The following is a 22,287-nucleotide window of genomic DNA, read 5'->3' as shown; positions in this document are numbered from 1 at the left end:
TTCTCCTTCATTTCTGTTTCATTTCAGCCATTATACGCCACAGTGGGGGGGTGAGGGGGGCACCAACAACGACACATCTGAGCGGACTCTGCTGAGGAGGAGGAGGAGGAGGATGAAGGTGGGGTGCTGAGGATGGACAGATGTGGGGGGAGGGGTGATTGTGAATGTTGCTCTGGTCAACGTCACAACACCCATGATAATGATGCTCACCAGATTGATTCCTGTTTTTATTTTGCGTGCGTGGCGAAGATGCCTGATATCACACAGGTGGTCTGTAGGACACGCCCCTTCCTGTCACCGCCTTCATTCATTGGCTACAGATCAGAGGGAAAGCAGCAAACTCCAAACAGCTTCCTGCATCCAGGAAGTCTAGCAAAGGGGGCGGGGCTTCTCACTTCCTTCCTGCAGGAAGTTTCTGATTGGATGGCTTCTTGTTCTTGAAAGGGGTGGAGCTTCTCTCTTTGATCCTACAGAGTCACAGAGGGGGTGGAGCTTTGTCCTAATGTTTTTGCACAAAGTTTATAAAAGAGTCGGAGCTTTTCATGCAGGAAGTATAAAAGATGGGTGGAGCTTTTTGCTTTCTATCTGGGAATTTCTTCACTTGTTTTTGTTCAGGAAGTCTCTGATTGGATGATTTTGTCTTAAAGGGGGCAAAGCTTATCTCTTTGTTCCACAGGAAGTCTAGCAGGGGGGCGGGGCTTCTCACAACCCTCTGGGTAGATCTTGGATTGAGGGTTAGGTTTCTCGTTCTCAAAAGTGGGCGGAGCTTTCTCCTAACATTTTTGCACAAAGTTTGAAAAAGGGGCGGAGCTTTTCCGAGTGTTCCTGCAGGAAGTGTACCAGATTTGTGGCGCTTTTTGCGTTCTTAAAGTAGGCGGGGCTTCTCACTGCACTCTCGCAGGAAGTGTAACAGAGGGGCGGAGCTTCTAATCAGAGGGAGCAGATTCGCCTTAATTTTTTTCTTAAACAATTTTAGTTTTTTTTAGCTTAAAGTGGCCACAACGCCCCCTGTTGGGGTGCTGAGGGAGGTCAGGGGTCTGAGTAAAGAGGAGGAGCTAGTTTTAAGGGGAGGGTCTAGGACGAGTAGCAGGTGGGAGGGGTTAACTCTTGATGGAGGGAACATGCCTTAAAGTCTCTGTAGCTGTTGACTGGCGGGTCGATCGGCAAGGGCGGGGCTTATTCCTGCAGGAGCCAGCTGATAGGACAAGACGGAGTCCATCTGTTTGGAGTTTGCTGCTCAATAAAGCCCATGAAACGTTGGTGGGCGGGGCATAGTAAGATGTGGGCGGGGCATAGCTTAGTGGGGATGCTTGTTTAAATGAGTGGGGTGTGGGTGGGCTTTTGATTTTTATTTTGGGGTGGGTTTTGGGGGAGGGGCTTAAAATGTTACGATTCTATTGTGTATATTGAAACCCCAGCTGTTCACTTTGACTGCAATATGATTTATGTTAAATAAAATATGAACTTGAATGACGAGAAAACTGTTGACCTCTGGCTTCGGACGACACTAACGCGAAAACCAGGAGTCACCTCAACGCTGAAACAAGCGTGTGAATTCACACTAACAATTATTTTGTAAATTAAATGTTAGTGAAAAGATGGGATCAGAAGTTTACATACACCTTTTTTCTCACTGACATTAAATGAGACCAAACTGCTCTAGGTCCAGGTCAAAATTACTGAAATTATTTCTATTTGCTAAAAGCCTAAATGATGATAAAAACTTACAGATGTATTTATTACCTTAAAATCTGAAGTTAACATACACCTCAGGTCACAAATTCTCATCCATACGTGATAGAACCAGTAGAAATGGGTCAGGCTTGTAATAAATCAATGTTATGTAGTGCAGTGTTTCCCAGTTCCAGACCTCAGGTCCCCCTGCCTGCATGTTTTAGATGTGCCTCTACAGCAGAACAGCTGATTCAACAGCATGACATCTTCTGCAGCCACCAAGTCCTGCAGGAGCCTGTTAATCACCCAAAGATTCAATCCAGGTGTGTGGCAGAAGGGAAACACCTAAAACATGCAGACAGGGGGCCTGAGGACTGGAATTGAGAAACACTGATGTAGTGCACCAGATCCCCCTGGAGCAAAACAGCCCCACAGCATGATGCTGCCTCTCCCATACTTCAGTTAGGATGGTGGTCATGTCCAAACACTCTCTTTAGTCTCCAGAAACGGTTTGTGTCCCCTCATGGCTTCGTCCCTTCAGCCTGTTGGTACAGGACAGTTTGACTGGATGACCGTGTAATTCTGGCCTCCGTCCGCAGGGGGCAGTGTTTCTCCTCAAACCAATGATCTAATGAATGTGTAAAGCAGGTTTCATCAACGGTGCAGTTTAAAGTGTTTTTACATAATAAAAACTTTATAGTGGCAAAATAAAAAGAAGCAATAAAAAATATAATTCAGACTAGAATTAATCTATAATCCAGTTACTAACCAAACCAACTCTAAACGGTTTAGTCTGGATTTAAAGGGACTCTGGGTTTCGGCTGTTTTGTTTACAATTTTCTGGAAGTTTGTTCCAGATCTGTGGTTCATAGAAGCTGAATGCTGCTTCTCCATATTTGGTTCTGGTTCTGATGCAGAGCAGAACCAGAACCAGGACCTGAGCGGTCTGAAGGTTGATCTTTGATTTCTAAATTAAAATATTTTAAAGTTTATTCTCTGAGCCACAGGGAAATCCTTCCAGCCTTTTCCAACTCAGATCTGCTGTAAGAACTGCTTCCTTATGCAAATAACGACAAAACCAAATCAATTCATTTACAAAACTAGAGCTCTAAAACAACTGATTATTCTGTATCTTATAAAGACATATTGTTTATTGCCACAGGTTTTTTCTCCCATATTTTATTATTAAAGTAAGAAAAACTCCACATTTCCACCATAATACCATCCAAGTATTTCCATTAGAATCTTAAGATCTTCACAGATTGGCTTCATAAACTACAAACTCTGTGCCTCTACATGTCAAACTCCAGTCCTCCAGTCGCCGCCCTGCAGGTTTTAGATAAACCACTGGAATGAAACGGCTTCATGACCTTCTGGTGTGGATCAGTTCTCAGAGCCTTAATGACCTCATTATTCTGTTCAGGTGCTGCAGCAGAGGAACATCTAAAAGCTGCAGGACAGCAGCCCTCCAGGACTGGAGTTTGACAGCTGTGCCTCTACATAACTATGTACATAACTCATTCGTTTTAACTTATAAATCACTACATCTAATATATTATTACATAATCGTCTTAAAGGAGGAAACGGCTCCTCTATCTGAGAATCCTGTCGGTTCATCTGCGGTAAACCTCCAAATCCTGCAGGAGATCTAGCTCTTCCTTCACCCATCCCTAAAGTCAGAGCCCGATTCTGGTCCAGGCCCGGTTCCCCTCAGGCGGGGTGATGCTGGGCGGTGGCCAGGATCAGAGGAACCTCCTTGTCTCCGGTGCCGAGCAGAGGAAACATTCTCTCGGTGAACTCTGTGTTTGTGTGGAAGCTGTAAATCTCCGTTCCTGACTTGACGTTGTAGAAGGAGACCTGACCCTCATCCACGTCCAGGAAGATGCCCACCTGTCGCAGCTTCGGGTGGTGACCTTTCACCTGCAGGGCGGAGACAGCGTGAGTTTCTGTTGTCAGCTTTCAAACATTCATTCTCAGTTGGATTCAGGTATTCAAAGTTTCAGTCAAATATAACAGCAATATTTGGGTTTACTAGCCTGTCATAAGAGGAGAATGGGTGTTCAGATTTCAAAGTCATATTTTCACCATGTTTACTCATTTATAAATGTCAGTGTCAAGCTAGTTTAGCTTGCTAATGCTTCATTAGCAATCTATATATTTACTGATTATTTTCCTTCTTGGCAAATATTTAATTTCCAGACCATGTTTAGAGTAGAAGCTAAACATCTAGCTTTCTAACTAATTTTTGACTGTTTAACTTCAGAAATGGCGCTATCATAGACCTTGGTCAGAGGCGGGGCAGTGAGCGCCCTCAGCTGGCTGCCGCACCACCAGATGGCGTAGTATCCGTTTGTGGGACTCATGTCAAACAGGCCTTTTCTCTGGGCCGACTCACTGACCACACCCAGTTTCCAGTCCTTGTTCTCCCCCACAGAAACCTGCAAGACAAAAAGCAGGGTCTATTAAAGCAAGTTCTGGTTCTGTTGACCAACCCTGTGAAGAAACCTTGACTTTCCACCAGGTCCTGATCCTTGGCCTCCCACCAGGGATCATCAGATCCAGAGATTCCTTGATTCCAAATAAGAAAAACCCCTGAAAGAAACTCAGATCCTCAACCAGATCTCCACAACATCAGCAGACTGAGGACTCCTCTACAAAACCCAGACTTACAAACAGATCCATTAGAAGATGCCACTAGTTCTCAACGAGAGCTGGACCTGCAAAACAGCGTAACTATCACCTTGATTTTAAGACCACCAAGATCTCACATTATTTAAGAGCCCAACCCTTTGACCTCCAAAAAGGTAAGATCCTGACCCTCATCCTGTCACAGAACAAGACTTTAACCCTCAACAAGACTCTCATCCTCAACCAGATCAATGCAGAACTAGAACAGACTCAAATGTTTGTGTTTCTTTGATAAAATCCTGACCTCTATGAAGAGACAGACCAAACAGAGGACCATCACCCTCACCTTGGCCACCTGTTAATCCGCATCCTGATCCCATCCACATTTAACACCTGACCAGGATCCCCTACAAAGTAAGAGTCATAAACATTGAAATCCTGACCTTCCTCCTGAAGGAGGAGAAGAAGCCTGATCCTCATCTAGATCCTTTATCTCCAAACATCTCAAACCATGAAAAAATTCCAAACATAAGAAAAGCTTTAAACTTGGATCTTCCAGTGGCCTCTACAACATCCTGATAGTTGTTTTTTTTTCCCCACCAGGGGGTCTTTTTGTGGGCTCTAGTGTCCCTTATACAACAGGAAAGGGGGAAGGAGAGGGGGGAAGACATGCGGCAAATGTCGTCGGGTCCGGGAATCGAACCCGCGACGGCCGCGTTGAGGACCGAGGGCCTCCAAGCGTGGGGCGCGCTACCCTCTACGCCACCAGAGCACGCCCCCAACATCCTGATAGTTTGCCTTGTTTTCACTGCGCGGTACTGGTCAATGCAGTCCAGTACGCTATTTTACAGTCCACCATGTTCAGGAGAGTGTTTCCACCACTAGCAGGACTCTCACTGGACAGACGTGGTTAAACCCAAACACCTAACATGATGCCATCAGTACCAGTACAATAACAAACATGATGCACTGCTGTGTTGTTTTTCCCATCCCCCAATCAATGGACTGTGCTGTGCGACTAACTGTACTGTACCATTGTCCTTTGGACCTACAACTGAAGGGAGCCCAGGAATTCCCATTACAAAAACAGGCAAAATAGCGTACCGAAAGTCACCGAACTGTGCCACACCAGTCAATGGAAACGAGCCACCCAACATCTACCTCATTGTCAGCAACAACTAAATCAGTAAAATGAATGTAAGCGCCACTCCGATGCCAAACAAAACAAGATCCTGACTAACCTCCCAGTAGTGACGCCCAGAGCTAAACCCTTCCTTGGCGATGACACAAGACCAGACGTCAAATCGGTGATGGCTGTTCCTGAAAAACTGCAGCTTCTCTCCTCTCTTCAGCTGCTTCCTGTCTTCTGACAGGATCAGGAATGGGTACGCTGTCACCGGGTTCAGCGTCACATCCTCTGAAGAAGCACAGGATGATATGTGGAAATACATTCAGGTTTCAGCTGGCTGACGTCCAGCAGCAATGTTCAGACTGAACAGAAAGGAACAGTTCTGTCTCGGAGAACATCTCTGCCTTTCAGCCATAAGATCAAACAGAGGTCAATGATCTGAGGTACAGCTCACCTATGTAGGCCCGGGCTTTCTTCAGTCCTAAAACAGAACAAAGAAGAACATTGAGAAGAAAAACTCCAATGCAGAAATGACCTTCCTTTATTCTCCAGAGCACTGATTGGAGCACCGGATGATTTGGTGACCAAAACAACTCATGTGGACTGAGAACCTGCAGAGGACAGTTTGATCAATTTGTCTCTTAAAATAGAACAGCTTGAGGAGTTTTAGGTCAAGCTGATATTTCCTGGTGGTGGAGCAGTCGTCTTCTCCATTGGCGTACAGCAAGAAGGTCCTGGGTTTGAATCCCAACCAGAGCCTCATCCGGGTCTGGATCTAAAAACCCTTGAGGTCTGCATGGCTGTTTCAGCTCAGACTGATGAACCGACACACAGTCGATTTCTCATGTTCTCTAAAGTTCAAATCAAGGATTATTAGCTGTAATCCGTGTATTGCAGTAATAATCCAACAATCTCAGTGGGATGACTGTCAACAGATTTTCTGGATGTCAAGATGAAGTCCAACTTGAACAAATGTAAAACGGTTGAATCTACGTACCTGTAACATGCTTACTCTTCTTTATGTCTGAGGGGGGAAACAGAACAAAACTGAAACATCTCCAGTAATATAAGGACTTTATTTGTGCAGCCACTGCAGGAAGGTCAGGCCTGACCCTGACCTATGACACTTGTCTCTGGTCTCACCTTTCAGAGACCACTGACTCATCCTCAGAGTCGACTTGCTTCCTCTCAGACTCATCATGCTCTCGGCCGCCATCAGGTCACCTGGTGGAACTGGAACAGAGGCCGTTCAGACTCTGACCTCTCACCTGGAGGTCCATTCTTCATGAATGTTTGACTTACAGGAGTCTTTGGAGTCTCTGGAGCCTCTAGAACCCCTGGAGGCCCTCGGGCGGATCTCTCCCATCCAGATTTCGTCTACCTTGATCTTGACGTCGGACAGACTGCTCTTCACGTCATCCAGGTGGAAGTGAAGGGACAACTCGGCCTCTTCATCGGCCTCATCGTGTTTCTTTTCATCCAGTGGAGCCACGGCCTCCTCAAAGCTCTGAGACGAGGAGAAGAAGAGAAGAAGGCAAAGAAGTCTTTTACTTGTGACACCTCCAACGCCGGCCGATCAACTGTTACCTGTAGGAAGCTGATGTGATCCTGACTGATGGCCTGGACCTCCAGCGTGGCCCTTCTGTCAGTCAGCTGGCTAAGCTCCGCCTCCAGGCGGTGCACCATGGCCTCCCCCTTCGACGTCACAGCCTCCAGCTGGTTTTGGATCCCACCCACCACTTGAGTCCGGATCCGGACCAGCGAGGCGGACACTTCATCCAGAAGGTGCTCGACATCGCCTCGCTCTTTGTCTGCATAGTTCTGAGACCAAAACAGACAGAACCTTTTCACTGACTGAACTTCACTAGGATGTTCTGACCCGGTCCAGAGTAAGCAGAAAAGACCTTCAGAAAGTCTGAAGAACTGCTGATGCTGAGCATCAAAGTTGTGCCGCATATTACCGTAAAAATCTCTCAACCCAGATAAAAGCATAAACATTAGCATGTTCCCATTAGCCACTTGAATTTCAGGATGAGTCTTTTAAACCAATTATTGTCATAAAATGTTCCCAATGTTCATGACTTGGATGAACTTTGTTGCATCAGATGTTTTCAACTTTGGTCATTGTATTCACTTTAAAATAATAATATGTAGAAAAATTGCAAACTGAACTTTGCTGTTAACGAGTCTCACACCAGTGGCTAACAGGAAGGAGATGAAAACGTGACACAGACTGAGACACTTGCCTTAATGGTTAATGTTAGTTTCCACCATTTTTTTCTGTGTTAAGCAGTTTAGCAGCATAGCATTAGCTTAAACCAATTGCTTATGTGTTTAGCGTCTAGCGTTAGCTTCTACTAAGTTTCTGTGTTTAGCGGTTTAGCGGAAGCAGAGCTAAGATTCTTATTTATTGAATTAGTGAAACAAACGTTTTGGTTAGCTGTGCTCACCGCTGGCTATACCTACTGAAGATCTTAGTATAAACAAATTCTCCATAGCAACCATTTTGAAAAATGTCCAACAGAAAAAGGAAACAAGATCACACAAGAAAATAAATCTTATTTCTATGGTCTCTGATTGACACCAAACACTTTCATCTAATTGACAATTGTAGAACAAAACTTCTATGACAACAATAGAGGCCATCTTGAAAAATGGCTGCCATCTTAAATTTTGGCATGCAGTTCTTCAATAAAGATTTTGCTGAAATGTTCAATTATTTGCTGCACTATGGGAGAGTTCAACTGCTTGATGGGAACCATGGAGAATGGAGGAATGGACCAGAATCATTAGAGCTGAATAATGTGAGGCGAACCGGACCTGCACGGACTCCAGCTTCCTCTTCAGGTCGCTCAGAAGGATCTCCTTCTCTTTGATGCGGTTCAGGATCTCCTGCTCTGTCCTCGCCACCAGTTTCTGAACACAAACACTGACATGATGAAGAACCTGCAGAGCTAGCCGGACTCTAGCAGGAGGCAAGTTCTGTCCTCTCTACCTGTTTGCTGAGTCTCTCAGTCTGGACAGAGACAGTTTTGTGAGTGCGATGATCCTGCAGGACACAGATGGCGCAGATGCAGCGCTGACATGTCTTACAGTAGACCTGGAGACAAAGAGACAGTGAGGTTGAATGTCCTCCAGTCTCCACCCAAAGACATTCAGCAGGACAACATGGAGACAAGACACTGCAGACAGACACGGACAGTCAGTGAAGGCAAGTGAACATTGAGGAGAAAGAATTACCGTTACAGGAAATCAGTTTATCCCCGTCAGCGGTGGCTATGCTAACTAGTCTAAGCATTAACGACAGGCTATGCTAGCTGCAGCTCGGTAGAATGATTTAAACTTTTTGTAACATCTTTTATAAAAGTTCTCTTCAGCTTCAACTTATTGAGGCTAAAATGATCCACTTCAGCATTTCAGGCTGGAACAATTCCTGGAAGCAAAGTCTGGAAACACAGGAGATCTAATTGTGCCCAGCAGACCAGTATGAACCCAGTATGAACCCAGTATGAACCCAGTGTGATCCCAGTATGATCCCAGTGTGATACCAGTATGATCCCAGTGTGATCCCAGTATGATCCCAGTATGAACCCAGTATGATCCCAGTATGAACCCAGTGTGATCCCAGTGTGATCCCAGTATGATCCCAGTATGATCCCAGTGTGATCCCAGTGTGATCCCAGTATGATCCAGTGTGATCCCAGTATGATCCCAGTATGAACCCAGTGTGAACCCAGTGTGATCCCAGTGTGATCCCAGTATGATCCCAGTGTGATCCCAGTGTGATCCCAGTATGAACCCAGTGTGATCCCAGTGTGATCCCAGTATGAACCCAGTGTGATCCCAGTGTGATCCCAGTATGATCCCAGTATGATCCAGTGTGATCCCAGTATGATCCCAGTATGATCCCAGTATGAACCCAGTGTGATCCCAGTGTGATCCCAGTATGAACCCAGTGTGAACCCAGTGTGATCCCAGTGTGATCCCAGTATGATCCCAGTATGATCCCAGTGTGATCCCAGTGTGATCCCAGTATGATCCCAGTGTGATCCCAGTGTGATCCCAGTATGATCCCAGTGTGATCCCAGTATGAACCCAGTGTGATCCCAGTATGAACCCAGTGTGATCCCAGTGTGATCCCAGTATGATCCCAGTGTGATCCCAGTATGATCCCAGCGTGATCCCAGTATGATCCCAGCGTGAACCCAGTGTGATCCCAGTGATCCCAGTATGATCCCAGTGTGATCCCAGTATGAACCCAGTGTGATCCCAGTGTGATCCCAGTATGATCCCAGTATGAACCCAGTGTGATCCCAGTATGATCCCAGTGTGATCCCAATGTGATCCCAGTGTGATCCCAGTATGATCCCAGTGTGATCCCAATGTGATCCCAGTATGAACCCAGCTGGTCTGGAGCATCTGGATCGCCCTGATCCTGAAGGTTAGGTTTGCTGCTTGCCTCCATCAGGCGGCGGTGTGTGGAGCAGGTGCGGCCCCTGAGGGCCTCCTGGGGGTCCAGCAGCGGGTGCTTGGCGTAGAAGGCGGTGTTGTAGTGCGGCTGCAGGTGTTCGCTGCAGTAGGATGCGGTGCAGGTGAGGCAGGAGCTGACGGCCGGCTGCTTCACCCCAGAGCAGACGTCACACCACACCATGTCTTCCGGGGCCGCCGGCGCCGGGAGCGGCGACAGGAACGGGTTGGTGCTCCGGCCGTCCTCCATGGCGTCCAGCGAGCCGTTCCCCACTGGCGCCGAGAACCCCGTGGCGCCGTAACGCGTCTGCTTGAATTTATCGGCTATCAGAGCAAAGACCTTGTTGATGCTGAGCTGGGGACGCTCGTCAAACTGCCGCTTACACAGAGGACAGGTGCAGACCGAGCTGGACGCCCAGTACCCGCCGATGCACGCCTGCAGGGACACAGAGGTCAAAGGTCAGTCAGACAGTGGCGCCCTGAGGGCATCAGGAGGGTGTTACCTGGCAGAAGTTGTGTCCGCAGGGAGTAGAAACCGGGTCAGTGAACAGATCCAGGCAGATGGAGCAGGTCAGCTCCTGCTCTGAGAACAGTTCTGGTGCCTCCGCCATCTTTAAAGAGCCGCTGGTCAGAACCGAGCTGTGGAGGAGAAACGAGTTCTGGACCAGAACTGGACCAGCTCTGCTCTCTGGCCCAGTTCACATCAGTCTTTACATTTAGACCAATTAACTCCTCGTTCAGTCAAAACGAAAGAAAACAAGGAATCATGAACATGAACCATCACAGTTCCTGTTCATTCAGTTCAGACGCAGTGACACGGTTCTGCTAATGTGTTTTATTTTGGTTATAAAATAAAGGATTCTTCAAGTAGTTAGACATTTATATTCATGCTCTTATTTTGATGTGCAGCATTTTCAGTTCCTCACTTCACATTCTCCGTTTTATTTTTGTAACTATTTTTTAAACAAAGAAAGAAAGACAGTAGAGTACAAGACAGATACGACATGGAGCTCGTAGATTGTAGTCTTTCAAGGGCAAATATAATTTGAAGTTTGTGTTTTAGTATTACTTTACCATTAATTAACTATACATTTAATGTAGAGCTAAGTATTTAGCTTGCTGGGCGTGCTGTGGTGGCGTAGGGGACAGCGCAACCCACATTTGGAGGCCTTGAGTCCTCGACGCGGCCGTCATGGGTTCGATTCCCGGACCCGGTGACGTTTGCCGCATCTCTTCCTTCCCGTTTCCTGTCAGCCTGCTGTCATATAAGAGACACTAGAGCCACAAAAAGACCCCTGGAGGGGGAAAAAAGTATTTGGCTTGCTAATTAAATATTTAGTTTGAAACTGATATTTACAGATTAATGAATAAAAATATGACTGAAAATGATGTTCTTCCCTGTAACCCAAAATGTTGCTGCTTATTTTTGACTGTTTGAGTAACGGCTTCTGGTTACTCAGACCGGGAACGAACCGGGTTGGGACTAGAACTGGACCAGGTTTGAACATCACCTTGAACCCAGAACCCATCAGGTAGAAAGTTCAAAGGTCACACTGCACCTGGAAACCAGGACTGGAACAGCCACAGCAGGACTGACTGACTCCTGCACCTGGAGCCTCACGTTAAAGCGCCGTACGCACAAGAAATGTGCAGCGTCAAACTTTATGCACAAGTCGGCATGTATTAAGATTAACTTTAAATAAATACACACAGTTTTTCTCTTGCATGAAAATGTGTGGCAGTAACATAAACTTTATCTGTGGACAATAATAAACTGCAAAGAGTCAAAACTCACTGAATCCACAGAAACCTGACGACATTCAGTTATTTAGACCAGGAAGCATCAAAGACGATGATTTATGATTTGAACATTTTATCATTTAAATAGTAAAACTGAACCCGTTTATCCTCAGACAATAAGCCAACAGAAAATACAGAAAATAGAAATAAAGGATGTGAAAACCTCAGTCCAACGTCAACAATCATGTTGCTCAGTTTGAGTCTCATAAAGATGAAACTCCTGGTCTGAATGAATCTATTTGTAGAAACCAGGGCTGATCAGACAGTTTGATTATTGATCAGGTGTGGAGACAATCACAGGTCCATCAGTAGCTGCATCCAGGTGAGCCGCTACCTGAGGAGAACATGGAGCCATTGATCAGAGATCAGATTGATCAGATTGATCTGCTGGTTTATCAGCGTTTAGATTCATCCAGACTGATCATCCTGGAGCTCTGAGCAGAACTTACAGCTGGTACCGGTACCGGTACCGGTCCAGCTGCGGCCGCCCGCTCTGTGAAATCATCTGGACTCTGTAATTGTAACTTCATCCTGGGTTCAGGATGAAGATTTAAATCCCGGCTGAACGCTCTGCTGCTCTGGAAGATCTTTATGGTTTATTTGGAGATCTTCTTATTTTTGTGAGGTGACCTTATGTGTCCTGAAAGCACCTTTTAAATAAAATATAAAGTTATTATCCTTCTAAATATTTATTCTGCTACGAACAAGGACGTTGCCATGGTTACCTCCTCACGTGGCGACAGACTTCCTGGTATTTATACTAATTTACATGAAGATGTTTTGATGGAGGCGACAGGCGGAGCAGCAGCTGCTGTTTCCTGTAAGTTAGGATGAATAAAGGAACGGTGTGCAGCCACGTGAGCACGGCTTTATGCATCCGGGGTTTTCTTTTCTAAATTTGTTTTTTGAGTTTATTTGATAGAGACAAACACACATCTACTTAGACAAGCTGAACTAAACAGCAGTCCTGTGTTTGGGTCGTAGTGCAATAGCAACAGCTAATTCGCAGCACTTGTCCCTAGATGGGCTTTTTTTAAAAAAGTACCTCTAACAGTTAAAGTGATAATCATTTGAAATGGCACAGCATGATGCTGACGACGTCTACAAACAAACAGTGAAACATGAAACTTCAAAAATGGGTACAGTTCTGTTTTTGACATAACCAGAGTTTTGTTTGTTTCTTCAACGTACTAAAACTGGTTACAGACTTTAAATCAACAGGAAGTGAGTTCCAAACTGCAGATCCTCTCACGGACACTTTGAGCAAAAGTGGTTCTTCAAAGGGAACCTTACGGTTTTCATCTGAAGCTGCTCTAGTAGATCTGCTGTTGCTCTTGTGCATATCCATTTAAACACTTAAAAATCCATTTTAAAAGATTATAATTTATAAAATCAGGAAAGTCCAAACTGCCAAATTTAGCCAAAATGTGACAGTGAGGGAATCTGATTGGCTTTAGATATGAAACCTTTAAAGCCTGATTACAGAGATGCTAACGGTTGGAGTCGGGCTGGTCTGAACCCAGACAGCAGATTCTGGGAGAAATGAGACCATCGTTGAGTTCAGAAACATCTCTGCACACTGAAGAGTTAAACAGTTTCTAATCATTTTAAAACAGTTTATATTTGATCCAACAGTTTTGCTGATTTTATCAACATGGCTCCTATAATTTAACTGAGCATCCAGAATTATTCCTAGATATTTCTCTTGCGATACTGATCAATAAGGTCCCCATTGATCAGGATATTCAAGGACTTAATGACGTTTTCTTCATTTAGTTTTCTTTGTATTGAGAGTTAAACAGGAATCATTCAGCCATGATGATCATCTCTGCAGGCTGTTCTGAAGTTTTTCACTGACTACAATTCTGTTCTTGTCTCATGCATAAACAATGGTGTCATCAGTGCGTTGCACTTTTCTACATTTTTCTGAAGTTTTAGTGTGAAAATTTCAGTTTTATACATGAGGCCCCTGAACTGGTGTGAGCAGGTGAAAAAGAGGGCGGAACCAGGCTAACGTCACAAATCCTTCAGGCAGAAGTGATGACTCAGCATCTGGGCTGAGCTGTGGAGGTGGAGCCGACCAGTTTCCTGCAGCTCCGAGGCCATGTGACTGGAAACCCTGGAAGCTGATTGGCTGATAGAGCGGAAGTGGTTATTTCTGTCCACTGAGCCGGACGGTTGCAGCGTCCTGTCTCTCCTCACCTTCAGGATGTTAGGAGTTAAATAAAAGTTATTTTGTGTTTTAAGTTCAAGAGAGAACAAAGGCAGCAGCAGCGTTCCCTCCCCTTGTTGGGATCGGATGTAAAGGACCAATGGAGCAGAGCAGAACTGAAAAGTTAAAGGTGAAGTTTTGGATATTTTTACTGATAAAATCAGTTGAAGGTTTTAAGTTTTAAGGCAAAATCCAATAAATTCACAGCAGGCCGCCTTAAATAAATGTAAATATATAATAAAAAATAACTTATCCACCAGAGAACTGGGAACTCCCAGATCCACATGACCATTTAGGTGTAAATGAGCAAAAATATTAATAAAAAAGTTTGTGAAGTTCACAAAAAACTGCCAACATTTGAAAAATGCTGGGTTTCAGGCTGCAGCAGTGATGAACCCGGTCCAGTTTGGACCTGCACAACTCAGCCGTCCGGTCTATCAGAACCATCATTCGTGGTCTAACCAGGTCTCAGGAAGTTGGACTTTACCCAACCCAGTTATTCTGATCCATTTCCAGGTTTTCTGCAATCCCAGTTTTTCCCCAGAACGTTCAGTTCAGACTGATGGTTCTGATCCGGTGGAACATCCAGAACCTTCTGGATCTAACCAGTTTCTCCATCCAATCAAAGGTGTTTCTGTTTCTTGCAGTGGGGGGGACTTCCTGTTTTCTGTCCAATCAGAGCCCAGAGAGCCTTCATAGGTACATAGAAAGGTTGGGACTCACCATGGCAACCAGTCAGAAATTAGCAACAATGATTTGGGTTAGTAAGTAAGCTAAATGTTTAGCATAATATTTTTTTCTGGTTTTATTTATTGGATCAGGAAATAAATAAAACCAAAGATTTTGCTTGCCAACATATAGCTTATAACATTTAGTTTACAAAATAAATATTTAGCTTGATAAATATTTAGTGAGGAAGCTGACTACTTACCTACAAACTAAATATTGTCACTTTATATATATATATAGCTTCTTCAGTAAATATTTACTGGTTATAAATTTAATATTTTTACTAGCTGAATATTTAACTTGCTAACAGTTTAGCTTGAAGCTAACATTTATAAATTACGATTGAAAAGTGAACCCCTTTTTCTCCTCTAACAGACTATTTAACCCTAATTAATATGTGGCTGTGTAACTTTACAAACGCACTTTGTAGGAACTAGGTTAGCAACCAGAACCACAGCTGGCCCAAAAGAACTCAAAGCCCGACATCCTGATGGCTCTCAGTACCGCGGGGCTGATGCTAGCAGCTAGCAGCTAGCAGCGAGGAGGGCCAGGTTTCACCTTATTTCAGGTTGTTTTTGACCGAGAAAGTTTTTTTTAAAATCTGAAACAGAATAAGTCTGATTACATGCAAATACTTCTTGACCTTATTTAAATGTGGTTCCTGAGCAGAACCGGGTCCAACTCGTCTGACCTGCAGGAGGCAGAAAGGGGAACAAAACGGGAACCTCAACTTCCCAAAACTCATTAACGTGACGTCATTTCCCCCGGAAAACCGGGAAGTCCCCTGACAGGGAGACCGGGTCCGTCACACCTGGACCCGACCTGAAGCTGCAGCAGCTCCTTCTCTCCGAGACAAACAGAGCAGGACCTCAGGAATGGACCGGGTCGGCGGACAGGAATCCCGGCAGGTTTCCGCATGAATCACCTCGGATGAGCAGCTTCTACCTGTTCCCTCCCAGCAGCTCACCTGGGCCACAGGTGAGCTTCAGCTGAAGCTTCTGCAGTTAATTTTAACCAGCAGACATCAGAAATGAGGTTGATTCAGAACCAGGCTGCTGAGCAGAACCCTCGTTTTAAAAACCCAAATATCTAAACGGTTTTTAATTTCACTCAAATTAAAGCAGGCTAACCGGAAACAGCAAACAAACTTTAAATTTAATCACTTTAACTGAAACAGCTTCTTACCTTCTCCTCTGCCACTCGTCCAGTTTCTGCCCCAAACCCTGAAAGTCAGGTCTGTGACGTCATTGGGAGGCGGGGCTAGAAGAAAGTGGCCAGGTGAGTCTGCGGGTGGAGACACCTGCTGCACCTGTTTGATGCTGTTTTATTCACAGATCACCCAGGAAGAGTCAAAAACCTGGTGGTTTTATTCCTGTAACCTCCGACGTGTTCAACCTTTTTCCATTCCATACATGTGTTGACATTTGGATGCAATAAAAAACGGACCGGACGGACAACATTCCTCCGGCGCGGCGCTCTGAGCATGCTCAGTGCGGTTTCTCTGACGTCACAGGCTGCAGCTTTGAAATCCGAAAACATCAGTAGTTTATCAGTTTATCGTCATGGCAACCGGTGATATCAGAGCCTTCGGTTAAACCGAGAGCCGTCTAAACCCGTCCAGAACCAAAACTGCAGAGCTGCAGTCAGAGGTCTGAACTGGAACTGGTTCCGGTGCTGATCCGGTCCATCTTAATATTCTGTTGGAACTAAGGAACAGAACCAGACTTTCAGAATTTATAGTTACATTTCATTGTTTAATTTGTGTGAATTTAAAAACAGTTCAGGTCCTGAAGTCACGTTTCCACGTTAACTCAGCTGCTTTCTTCAGGTCTTTGTTTTCTGCTCCATTTCATTCCCAGAACTTCAACCGGATCCGATTCTTTGCGTTTGTGGATTTTTAATGTAGATGTGTAGAGTGAATTTTACATCACTGAAGTTATTAATATTCATCTCACTGAAACTGTTTCCTCTCTTTCTTCTCCTACTACTCTCCTTTCAGGTTCAGTAGATTAAATAAATTAAAACATCCATCCCAATAAAACCCATTAGTTGGTTTAAAATAACCTTTAATCAGGTGTTTCATTCAGGACATATGCGTGTTTTGAAATATTTTACTGATGTAATATTATAACTTTAAATGTTTTTTAACAACTGGAAGTAGAAAATCATCAAAATGAACAAATAAAATGAGTGTAATTAATCTAAAGTGTTTCACCCAGTGAATGAGTAAAGTTGATTCTCTTTTTCTGTACTGGTTGCTCCTGTCCACTGTCGCCGCGTGCTTGCTCTGGACCAGGAAGCAGAACGCTGCCGGTTCATCAGCGTCACATTTTAGTTTAATGTTCTGCAACCGGATCAAAATCAGCTGCAGATTGAATCTTCAGCCATGGTCTTCCTCTTCTCCAGGAAAAGGTCGTGAGGTCAGAGGCCACAGATGACCTCTGACACCCAATCAGGAGAAATGGGGTTATTCTGGGAAAATCCAAGATTTTCTCATCTAAAGTTAAAATTCTGATTAAATAATTTAAGTTTAAACATCAAGAGAGAAAAAACTTCATAATAAAACAAAACGGGTCGACTTGGTTCTGTTAGAAAGCCTTTTATAAATCCAAACATAAAAACCAGTGGCAGAGTTCTGTTTCCTGTTGGACCGACTGACCCAAACCCGACAGGCTTCAGGTGTTCAGGAATCACTGAGTCTGGTTCTGGTTAGGTTCTGGTTCTGGTCCAGAGTCTCTTCAGAAGTCCTTGTAGTGCAGCAACCTGAACACAAACACAGACCCAGAGGAAGTGGCTGTTTGTGAGCATAAAGTTTATCAAACAGTAAAACTATTTTTAATGCCAATAAAAGGCATTTCCTCTGTTTGAAACCGTTTTATTCTTACAAACACGTCTGTGTTTAACAGGTAGGATAAAAGGATTAGTGCAACATCTACAGCTTTTCATTTTAAACTGGTAGGATATTCAGATACAGGAAGTGATCTTCTTGTGGTTTCATCATGGATAGAAATTGTTCCAATGCTAAGCTAACCATAACTGCTAAGCTTCCACTTCAGTCACTAAAACTATCCCATATATTTACCACTATCTGTAGTTTGTCAACATGACGGTAGCAGCTTTAGACGGGTAGCACGGACCGATGGACCTAGCTATCTATCCGTGCTACGGTAGGACGATCTGACGGGGTAGCGCAGATAGTCAGAATTCCTGGCTGCCTGGAGTTTAATGTTTGAGTTTAGTTACTGGTTCACCACAGAACTTTTAAATCCACCATAAGGTTCCAGTTTGGTGGGTGTCCTCACTCATCTCCATGGTGCTCCAGAAGCTGCAGCTGCACAGGAAATGCTTCAGATATTCACAGTTTGAAACCAGAAGAGTTGATTGGCTGGCTGACCTGAACAGGGGGGCGTGTCCTTTGTTGTTGGCCAATGAGAAGAAGCCGCTGCATGGCGAGAAGTCCAAGCAGGTGACCCGGTGAGCGACCTTCCTACTGGCCACAGGAAAATTGGAGAAGACAGTGAGGCTGGGCAGGTGGACCTGAGCAGAGACAGGTGGAGGTTAGCAACCAGCCGCGTCACGGCAACCAGCGTCACGGCAACCGGTGCTCACCAGCCGCACGGCTTCGTCTTCCACCCGCGAGGCAACGGCCAAGATCTCAGAGGTGGGGTTAAAGGTCAGAGACGTGGCTGAGGTCAGCAGGTTCATCACCGCTCTAAGAGGCTTCGGGTTGGTCGAATTAAGACACGCCTCCTGGGAGTAGACGTTCACCACGCCCGCCTGGGAGCTGAGGCATGGAGGAGGGATCACATGACCCGACAGTCAGCATATTACAATGTGCTCTCAGCCAATCAGAGAGCAGGTCTGGGAGTGGGCGTGGCTTACCCGCAGGCCAGGTAGCGTCCGTCTGGCGAGGCGGCGATGGCCGTCCCCTTCACGCAGCCGTCATCCATGAACCGGCTGAGGCACCGACTGCTGCGAACGTCCCACACAAACACCTCGCCTTCCTCTGCACCGAGGTGATGACATCACACACAGAGTCACATGACCCACAGGGGGCGATGACATCACACACAGAGTCACACACTCACCTGAGTTCACGAAGGCTTTGCTGCCGTCGGGACAGAAAGCCACGCCGCTGACATCACCATTGATCTTCATGCTGCGGACGATCTCATTGGTCTGGGCGGAGAGAAGAAGAAGAAGAAGCTGAGCTGATCAGTCACTGACAGAAGAAGAAGAACCAGCAGCAGAAGAAGAACCTTCAGCGTGAGCATGTGCAGGTATCCGTTGGTCCCGGTCAGCAGCAGAGCGCCCCCATCAGGACACACAGAGAAGTCCTTCACTCTGGCTTCACTCAGACCTAAACCCGACACAGAGAAGCTTTTATTGTGAAAGGTCAGCCTCAGCGGCAGGGCTCAGCGGCGGTGGGGGACTGACCCCTGACGGAGCGGACCGGCGCCACGCGGCCCTCCATCATGTCGTACAGGTAGAACATCTTGTTCCTCAGGCTGGTGGCGATCACCGTCCGCCCGTCCCGGCTGAACCGGGCCTGGTGGACCGGGAACCGCTCCAGGTGGACGCTCTGGATCTTCGGGTTCGTCTTCCCGTCCACCTGCAGACGAGCTGGGTTAGACTCACACGGCGACCTCTGACCCCCGAGCCGCAGGAGGCGAGCCGTACCTGGAAGAGGGAGACGGACTGGTCGAGTCCCGCCGTCATGACGACCTGCGCCGACGGGTGGAACTGGACCGTGGTGAGCCGGTCAGCCGAGGGGCGGGCGCTGTTGGCATGGAGACACTTCTTCATCTGGAGACACAGAACCAGGACCAGAATCAGAACTGGAACTGATCCATTCCTCGGCGGCGGCGGAACCGTTCAGACTCACCCTCAGGACGCCGCTGGGAAGACTCTCTGAAGACGACACGAAGTTCCCCGTCCTCCTGAGAAGGTCGTCCTCTTCCTCCTCCTCCTCTTCTTCTTCATCAAGAGCTGCAGGATCACAGAGAGTCAGAACCAGAACCAGAACCAGGAGGCTAACATGGATTCACCTTTCTTCTTCTTCTGGTCGCTGCTCTGCGCCCAGGATGGAGTTCCTCCCATCGACTTCTGAAACCTGAAAACAAAATTCATTTTTATTTACAACTCTTGGATGGAAAATCATAAAGAGTCTAAGAAGCAGTCTTCAGGTGATCCACCCGGACCTGGACTCGGTCCCAGGTTGTTTTTAGAACATTTTATGAACCTGTAGCTCATATTCAACAGGAAACTGTTGAATCAATAAATATAATCAATAAATCACATGATAAATTAAAACTAACTCAATTGTTTCCATTTTAACCAATTTATTTCTACCAAAAACTGATGATAAGTCTTCAGTCTGATGTTCTGAAGGACAGTTTTGCTTGGTCTAATTCATTTTATTTATTTTGGATATTCAAAATGTAAAATGTTAATTAGAACTTAAAGTTTGATCAAATCTGAGAATGTGTTGTTGCATTATTATTGTTTGTAATAGTAACTCACTGCTCCTTCATCCTCTGCTGCAGCCTCTGCTTGGACATGACCGACTCTGCATCTCCTTTCATCAGGTTTCTACGGTAACGGTGCTTCAAGTCCACCCTGACACAGACAGACAGATGCTGTTGAATTTGTTACAGAAGGAAACAGGAAGTAAGTGTTTCCTCACTGGTACTTACTCTTCCTCCAGCTCGTCGTCTTCGTCCACCCAGGCAGCTTTCCTGGGCTGCGGCTGCTGACGAGGCTCTTCCTCCCCATCTGAGTCTTCATCCCCTCTGCCCTCCTCATCCTCCAGCTGCAGGCCACTGGTCTGCTCCTCTTCATCCTCCTGCAATAAAACACATTTAAAGCTGAAGAACTCTACCTGTGTGTAGAACTATGCTTTTGCTGTGGATGATGAATTATTAAGAACCTTATAAACAGCCAAAGCATTGTGAATTTTTAAACATTGAGACACATTTTCTGTCTAACCGAAATTAGTCAAATGAAGTCTAGGATAAGACCTGAAGCAGCCTCACATTAAATTAAAGAAGCAGTTCGTGATTAAAAAGTTGAATCGAATTTTCCTGCAGTGAATGACATTTTTAATAAGTTGTCACAGTTTGCTGTAAAACGTTGTTTTATTTATAAAAGCGTGAGCTTCTGAAACTTTGGTAATTTTTAAATGAGGTCTGGTGAAGTCATAACAGCGTCAACATCAACTAAACGTGTAATTTTTACTTAAGAAACAGTTTTAAACTGGGCCAATTTTGTTATGTCAAGAAGTTGATTTTATTATAGAAAAATAACACTTGAACGTAGTTTTGACATTTAAGAGAATTAAAGTTAAATTCACTGTTTTCTGAATGAAGTCTGGTGCTAAACATCACCTCCACCAGCCTCTCCAGCAGCTCTTCCTCCGCTCCGAACACCAGCGTCTCTAGCCGCTTCACCGAGTCGTCCTCCTCTCCCAGAACCGCCAGCCTCTTCAGGTTCTTCTGCCGCAGCCGCTCCTCTTCCTCCGCGTCGAACTTCGGAGGTCGGCCTCTCTTCTTCGCCGTTATTTTATCCTCAGTCACCGGAAGTTTGATAACGTTTTCGTCCTCCATGTTTCTCCTGCTGACGGCACCAAAGTCCCTACAGAAACCAAAGGATTTAAGCCCCGCAGAAGAAACGAGCTGATTTCTAGGTCCTTCTCTACATGAAGCAGGTTTTTTAACACATGTGCTGGAACTGTTTTTCCGCTTCACCACGATCACGTGTTTCCGGAGTGAGCCACTAAAAACAAGGGGGAAATGAAACTCTGCCACCATCCGTTCAAGCAGAGAATTACCTGAAGAAAACGACGTCAGTATGTGGAAACCTTTTTTAACTGTTAAAGTATTCACACTATGATGTCCTCGACTTGAGTTTTCGATTTTTCAACAGCTAGACAACCACGCTTCAATAACCAAACTTCTTTCCTTTTACTTGTTATTATTATTGAAGAGTGGCCTCTGACCACTGCCTTCACTTTGACCATCGTAAACTGAAATATATGTAACCAAGTGAAAAATGGGTACATGTAAAAAATTAATTTTTGTAAACCATGTTTTGATTTATTTCACCAAATGGTTGTAATTCTTGTTTTTGCCAGCATGTGGTGCTGTTGTTGCAAAGAGGTCTAGAATTACCGGAAGTGGAAAAAACCTCATGTTTATGCATTGTGACACTGACTGGTGGAACGGAAGAGAAGGACATTTTTTGAGCCAAGACCTGTTGAAAAAGATGAGTATGGCCACTTAAGCAGAGGATCCAAGTGTTTGGTAATTAATGTCGAAGCTAAATTATCTTCCGTGAACAAAGCTAAGGAGAGTATGTTAATGTTATGTTTTTGTTTGTCCTCCTTTTGAAGTGCCACTGCTGTTTATTTCACCCTTTGTTAAAGTTAAGCTTTTATGTGAAGCTAGTTACTGCATCGTGAGCCCGCCATTTTCACTGAGGCTTTATATTGATTGAATACGGGTCATTTCTTTCGACCTATGTTGATCCTCATTCTTTCATTTGTGTCTTTGCAACTCAGAGAGAAAAGTGTTCTTTTCCATCTTAAAAAATAAAGGACCCATTTTATTTGAAGCTTCGTGTGCTGCATTACTCCTGGCTTCACATACAA

General features: G+C 45.2%; 2 protein-coding genes and 1 long non-coding RNA gene across 4 annotated transcripts; 1 reads left to right on the top strand and 2 right to left on the bottom strand.

Moving 5' to 3' along the window:
* Positions 1 to 2,811: 2,811 nt before the first annotated feature.
* Positions 2,812 to 15,883, bottom strand: LOC122821615 (E3 ubiquitin-protein ligase TRIM39-like). The gene is made up of 13 exons (XM_044099700.1): positions 15,825 to 15,883; positions 10,402 to 10,537; positions 9,891 to 10,334; positions 8,427 to 8,531; positions 8,252 to 8,347; positions 7,019 to 7,252; positions 6,734 to 6,938; positions 6,575 to 6,664; positions 6,429 to 6,455; positions 5,886 to 5,912; positions 5,544 to 5,719; positions 3,957 to 4,112; positions 2,812 to 3,594 (listed from the first exon to the last, which is right to left on the bottom strand). Exons 2-13 carry the CDS (start codon positions 10,507 to 10,509, stop codon positions 3,385 to 3,387), a joined length of 1,878 nt encoding a protein of 625 aa, XP_043955635.1. The 5' UTR covers positions 10,510 to 10,537; positions 15,825 to 15,883; the 3' UTR covers positions 2,812 to 3,384.
* On the top strand, positions 14,930 to 20,485 carry LOC122821619. 2 transcript variants are annotated; one of them, XR_006369042.1, is made up of 4 exons: positions 14,930 to 15,207; positions 15,309 to 15,617; positions 20,186 to 20,236; positions 20,347 to 20,485. It is a non-coding gene; the product is annotated as an uncharacterized LOC122821619 (long non-coding RNA). The 2 variants fall into 2 exon arrangements; XR_006369041.1 differs by having other exon boundaries at positions 14,949 to 15,617.
* On the bottom strand, positions 17,223 to 21,405 carry utp18 (UTP18 small subunit processome component). The gene is made up of 13 exons (XM_044099702.1): positions 21,026 to 21,405; positions 20,336 to 20,484; positions 20,163 to 20,258; positions 19,688 to 19,752; positions 19,525 to 19,628; positions 19,320 to 19,445; positions 19,077 to 19,251; positions 18,899 to 18,999; positions 18,728 to 18,818; positions 18,522 to 18,645; positions 18,249 to 18,423; positions 18,034 to 18,176; positions 17,223 to 17,402 (listed from the first exon to the last, which is right to left on the bottom strand). Exons 1-13 carry the CDS (start codon positions 21,242 to 21,244, stop codon positions 17,378 to 17,380), a joined length of 1,593 nt encoding a protein of 530 aa, XP_043955637.1. The 5' UTR covers positions 21,245 to 21,405; the 3' UTR covers positions 17,223 to 17,377.
* Positions 21,406 to 22,287: the final 882 nt, after the last annotated feature.

The sequence above is a fragment of the Gambusia affinis genome, linkage group LG19, assembly GCF_019740435.1.
Source record: "Gambusia affinis linkage group LG19, SWU_Gaff_1.0, whole genome shotgun sequence".
In the NCBI taxonomy this organism is placed as follows: domain Eukaryota; kingdom Metazoa; phylum Chordata; class Actinopteri; order Cyprinodontiformes; family Poeciliidae; genus Gambusia; species Gambusia affinis.
Note: the sequence above shows the minus strand (reverse complement) of the source record. Positions and strands in the feature narration are given on the sequence as shown.